This window comes from Giraffa tippelskirchi, chromosome 6 (assembly GCF_054371585.1).
Source record: "Giraffa tippelskirchi isolate mGirTip1 chromosome 6, T2T-mGirTip1v1.2.pri, whole genome shotgun sequence".
NCBI lineage: Eukaryota > Metazoa > Chordata > Mammalia > Artiodactyla > Giraffidae > Giraffa > Giraffa tippelskirchi.
Genome location: NC_137280.1, coordinates 115954312 through 115960369, shown reverse-complemented (window position 1 = coordinate 115960369; position 6058 = coordinate 115954312). Strand labels below are relative to the sequence as shown.

General features: G+C 36.1%; 1 protein-coding gene across 1 annotated transcript; it reads right to left on the bottom strand.

Moving 5' to 3' along the window:
• Positions 1–4453: 4453 nt before the first annotated feature.
• On the bottom strand, positions 4454–5392 carry LOC145508595 (olfactory receptor 2L8-like). Its single transcript, XM_081495592.1, has one exon. It carries the CDS (start codon positions 5390–5392, stop codon positions 4454–4456), a length of 939 nt encoding a protein of 312 aa, XP_081351718.1.
• Positions 5393–6058: the final 666 nt, after the last annotated feature.

Below are 6058 nucleotides of genomic sequence, written 5' to 3'. Positions count from 1 at the left end.
CGAAAAGCAAAGGAGAAAAGGAAAGATATTCCCATCTGAATGCAGAGTTCCAAAGAATAGCAAGGAGAGTTAAGAAAGCCTTCCTCAGTGATCAATGCAAAGAAATTGAGGAAAACAACAGAATGGGAAAGACTAGATATCTCTTCAAGAAAATAAGAGATACCAAGGGAACATTTCATGCAAAGATGGGCTCAATAAAGGACAGAAATGGTATGGAACTAACAGAAGCAGAAGATATTAAGAAGAGGTGTCAAGAATACACAGAAGAACTGTACAAAAAAGATCTTCACGACACAGATAATCACGATGGTGTGATTACTCACCTACAGCTAGACATCCTGGAATGTGAAGTCAAGTGGGCCTTAGAAAGCATCACTACGAACAAAGCTAGTGGAGGTGATGGAATTCCAGTTGAGCTATTTCAAATCCTGAAAGATGATGCTGTGAAAGTGCAGCACTCAGTATGCCAGCAAATTTGGAAAACTCAGCAGTAGCCACAGGTCTGGAAAAAGTCAGTTTTCATTCCAATCCCAAAGAAAGGCAATGCCAAAGGATGCTCAAACTACCACACAATTGCACTCATCTCACACACTAGTAAAGTAATGCTCAAAATTCTCCAGGCCAGGCTTCAACAATATGTGAACTGTGAACTTCCAGATGTTCAAGCTGGTTTTAGAAAAGGCAGAGGAACCAGAGATCAAGTTGCTAACATTCACTGGATCATCAAAAAGCAAGAGAGTTCCAGAAAAACATCTATTTCTGCTTTATTGACTATACCAAAGCCTTTGATCACAATAAACTGTGGAAAATTCTTAAAGAGATGGGAATACCAGACCATCTGATCTGTCTCTTGAGAAACCTGTATGCAGGTCAGGAAGCAACAGTTAGAATTGGACATGGAACAACAGACTGGTTCCAAATAGGAAAAGGAGTACATCAAGGCTGTATATTGTCACCCTGCTATTTTAACTTATACGCAGAGTACATCATGAGAAACGCTGGGCTGATGAAATTCTCCAGACAAGAATACTGGAGTGGATTGCCATTTCTTCCTCCAGGGGATCTTCCCAACCCAGGGATCAAACCCTTATCTCTCATGTCTCCTGCATTGGCAGGCGGGTTTTTTACCACTAGTGCCACCTGGGAAACCTATATGAATATTAAGAATTTTAAATTTGGGTCCTTTTAGTCAATAAAATATAAATATTGATAAAAAAAAAAAAAAGAAAAAGAAACACTGGGCTGGAAGAAGCACAAGCTGGAATCAAGATTGCCGGGCGAAATATCAATAACCTCAGATATGCAGATGACACCACCCTTATGGTAGAAAGTGAAAAAAGTGTGAAAAAAGTGAAAAAAAGATCCATTTCAGTACTCTTGATGCACTCTTGATGTAAATCAGTTCAGTTCAGTTGCTCAGTCGTGTTCAACTCTTTGCGACCCCATGCATCACAGCACACCAGGCCTCCCTGTCCATCACCAGCTCCCGGAGTACACACAAACCCATGTCCATTGAGTCGGTGATGCCATCCAGTCATCTCATCCTCTGTCGTCCCCTTCTCCTCATGCCCCCAATCCTTCCCAGCATCAGGGTCTTTTCCAATGAGTCAACTCTTCGCATGAGATGGCCAAAGTATTGGAGTTTCAGCTTCAACATCAGTCCTTCCAATGAACACCCAGGTCTGATCTCCTTTAGGACGGACTGGTTGGATCTTCTTGCAGTCCAAGGGACTCTCAAGAGTCTTCTCCAACACCACAGTTCAAAACCATCAATTCTTCTGTGCTCAGCTTTCTAACAACTGACAAAAACAGCAGATATTCCCATCATTTTCCTCATTTTGTGTGAAGTCATTCCCTTTGTATTCATTCATTCTATCTTTTCAGAGTTAAGTAGCATTTATGCTTACAGTGCCCTTGTCTGGTTTAATGCTCTGTTGAAATTCGTAACAGTTTTATCTCTGTGTATATATACATACAAAGGAGCTGTAGTCAGTGGGAGCAGTAGCATACAATACAGTTTTAGTCTATCTGTAGGAAATGTCCTGTCCTCTAGTCAGCATGCACAGAGATCAGTTGGCCTAGCTTCTCCACATACACACAGAGATTAGTGTTCAAGGCACTGTAGGACACCAAGGGAGTAATATAATGGTGCCTGGGAGAGAGAAGGGATTCTAGCAGCAGAAATGACCCATATTGAAACTGGGATCTGACTTATATTTTCATCCAGAGCCCTTCTCTGTGTCATTTACAAAACTATTATGTATCTCACATGAGTGTTAGATCAGGAAATGTTAGCAAGCTTGGACATTGAGCTCTTTCAGTAAATTATTACAAAAGAAGAGTGTACAAATGACCATTGTGATATGGCATAACTAAGGAATTGCTAGTTTTCATTAAGGAATGCAGAATATGTGGTTTTAAGAAAACTATTTCAACATTTGCAAAGCAAATATCCAAAAGATGAGAAATAGAAATAATTTAAAACATCATGGGGGAAAAATACATTCTTTTCCTATAAAGTCTCAGAAAATGACTATTAATAAAAAAAAAGTTAATTTACATTGTAATTGAAGATATGGTGATGAAGTGAAGGAGCAGGCATTTGAAACATATAAAGACAGTTCTGTTTCTTACACAAGGCTGGCAAATCACCACAAATTTGAGAGAAATCATTAAAATATCTGTGATTAAATTTATATTTAAAATTAAACTAAAACTTAAATGAAATGGATCTGTATAAGTTGATGATTTGAAATGAATTCATAAGCTATTTCTTTTTAGAAAAAATATTCTTTTTGAGAATCATCAGATCTATGTGTACTAAAATTTATGTTTTGATATAATTTTTCAGAAATTTAACTCAATGTTTTCACAACCTGTAAACATTCCTAAGAGTTCCAGTAATGTAAGCACAATGATCTTTTAAATAAAATAAAAAATAAAATAAAAATCATCGAAATATAATTTTACCTAATATTTATCACCAGTGACTGAAAATAGTTTCTACTACATTAATAAAGTTTCCAAATTACAAGTTTTGATAAAAATAAATTTGAAGAAAGAGGATCCCTAGAAATCTTATAATTGATAAAGATATCATATGAGGAAGTATTTGTTTTCAATATATACAACATTCTGACACAAAACATCCTTTGTATTTTTCATTGCATTTCTTGTTAATTCTGCTCAGTAGTTTAGTCGTGTCCAACCCTTTCAGACCGCATGGACTGTAGCCTATCAGGCTCCTCTGTCCATGGGATTCTCCAGGCAAGAATACTAGAATGGGTTGCCATTTCCTTCTCCATTCTTTTTAACTAATAAATTAATTTTGAGGAAAAAGTATATTTGAGCACCAAAAGTTACACCTTTATCTGATTATTGAACAAGATGCCTCATGTTTTCATTTTGTGCTATGTCCTGCAAATAATGGAGGATTTGAACTTTCTCTTCCCTACCATTCTTGAGAGGAAAAGAGCATTTCTACACTGATCATTGATAGACAGTCGTAACAATTTACCCATCACTTGAGCTGATGGATTTTTATTGTATGAACTAGTCAGACTTGTTTAGTAAAGTGTTTAAGCCATAATATTAATGGCTATAACTGGTTCATAAAAGTTGACTTTCCCAACGTGTTTCAATAGAAATATGGAATCCAGTGAGAGGAGAACAAATTTTCATTTGAGAGACACTATCTAAAACAAAAGTTATTACTGCTTAAGAAGGTAAACTAAGTATGTTCTGAGTTTTGGAGATGCTGGTAAGAACATCCTTGATATTTATAATATCCACCAGCTAGACTAAACACTGACAGACTAGTCCTATAATTAACTTAACAAGTTCCTTGATCTCTGTTGGCACCTCCAGATCCTTATTGATGATCCCCAGGTATACCTGATAGTAAATTACTTCCCAAGGATGCACCACTGTAAAAGAAAGGTAAATTTGTCATTTTCCTTTCAAAGTGATATAAGAAATTAAGAATCCTTGGTAAAGCCTAGCTAATCTCTGAAATGAAGTTTGCTGATGTAGAAATAAATAACTGTTATTTGTAATTATTGTTCTACTATGAGAAGAATAAGAAGTCTTTTGACTTTTGACTTTATCTAGGCATTCAGAAAACATGTTTTAAGCATATCATAAAATTGTTAGCTAACAGTTATATAATTGTTAGCTAAATGACAACTTTAACTAAGCAGTTTTCATTTTCATTACTACATGATGAAGAAAATTTTTATTAACCTTATTTTAGCAATAAATAAAAGCACTTAAAACTTGTGGTAAAAACTCTATAAATAATCTAAATACATGATAATTTTGTCCAGGTCAATGAGTGATAGTCTGCTCCTCTAGATTAATTATAGGCCTTGCATTTAAAGATAAGATAATATTTTAAGTAACATATACTGATGAATGTATTTACATGCAACTCTTGATACTCATGCAAAAATGTCTACATTCTCACAAAGCAGATTCTCTGAATTACTCTTCTCAAGGCCCCTATCACTTCCTTGTTTCTTAAGCTATAGATAATGGGATTGAGCATTGGGGTCAGGATGGTGTAGAAGACAGCCAGAACCTTGTCTTCTGCTGGAGATCGAAGGGATCTTGGGCGCAGGTAAGTGTAAACAAAGGGTGCATAGTAAAAAGTCACCACAGTGAGGTGGGTGCTGCAAGTTGAATAGGCCTTCTTCTTCCCTTCTGCTGAGTTCATGCGGTAGACACCATGGAGAACATGGCCATAGGAAAGTGCAATACCGATGAAAGGCAACAAAAGGAAAATAGTAGTGCTCACAAACACTGTGTACTCATAGATCCAAGTGTCCATGCAGGCCAGAGTCAACATGGCTGGGACATCACAGAAGAAATGATTCATGGCCCTGGATCTGCAATAAGGGATATGGAGGGCATATGTGGTGTGGGCACAGGAGTTGATAGAGCCCATTATCCAAGATCCTATTATCATCAACACACACACTCGTCTGGTGATTTTGATGGGATAGTGAAGAGGAAAGCAAATGGCCACATAACGATCATAAGACATAGAGGCCAAAAGCAATCCTTCTGTACCTGCTATAGTCAAGAAAAAAAAGCTCTGAATCCCACACCCAGTGAAGGAGATAGACTTGTTTCCACACAGAAAATTGTAGGCCATTTTGGGCACAATGGTGGAGATGTAGGTCAGGTCCATGAGGGAGAGCTGACTGAGTAGAAAATACATTGGTGTATGGAGATGGGTGTCCAGAAAGATGAGAAGGATCATGGAGAGGTTACCAAATAGAGCCATTAGGAATATGAGAACAGTGAGAATAAAAAGAAATAGGCCAATTCTTGAGGAAGGGAACAGCCCTAGTAAGATGAAATCAGTGGATGTTTGATTATAATTTTCCATGGGAAATTCATATAATTTTTCCTGAAGGAAGAAAAAGATTAAGTCAAGTTTAAAACATTAAACGATTTTAAATTATTTTAGTCAGACTATGTATTATTTAAAAATTTTAAGTTCTTAAATAAAGAACTGGTTTATCATTTTTGGCAGAAAACAAATTTTAGCTTTTGATTTAAAGAGGGGCTCTGTAACAACCTAGAGGGATAGGATGGGGAGGTAGGTGGGAGGGAGGTTCAAGAGGGAGGGGATTTATAGATATAGCTATAGCTGATTCATGTTGATGTTTGGCAGAAGCCAACACAATACTGTAAAGCAGTTATCCTTCAATTAAAAAATATTTTTTTTTAAATTGAAATACAAACATTTTGGCTCAAATGTTTTCCAGAATTCTTACAGTTGTAAAAAATTTACTATGACAGTATTAGGATAAGTATGTTTTACTGACCTATACAAATGCAGTCACATCAAAATCAAATGTCATAATCAAAATATATTCATAGAAAATCAATGTAAATTCATACTTTATATAATAATTCCATTATTAATAAATATTGTTTACAATTAAGAAATGACTTGTCTTTCATATTTAAATCCTAAGGTTTTGCCTCTAAACTGTTGCAGCCTATCATCTTGTGGTGAGAAGCTTCTTTTCTTTCTTAGCCTACTTTG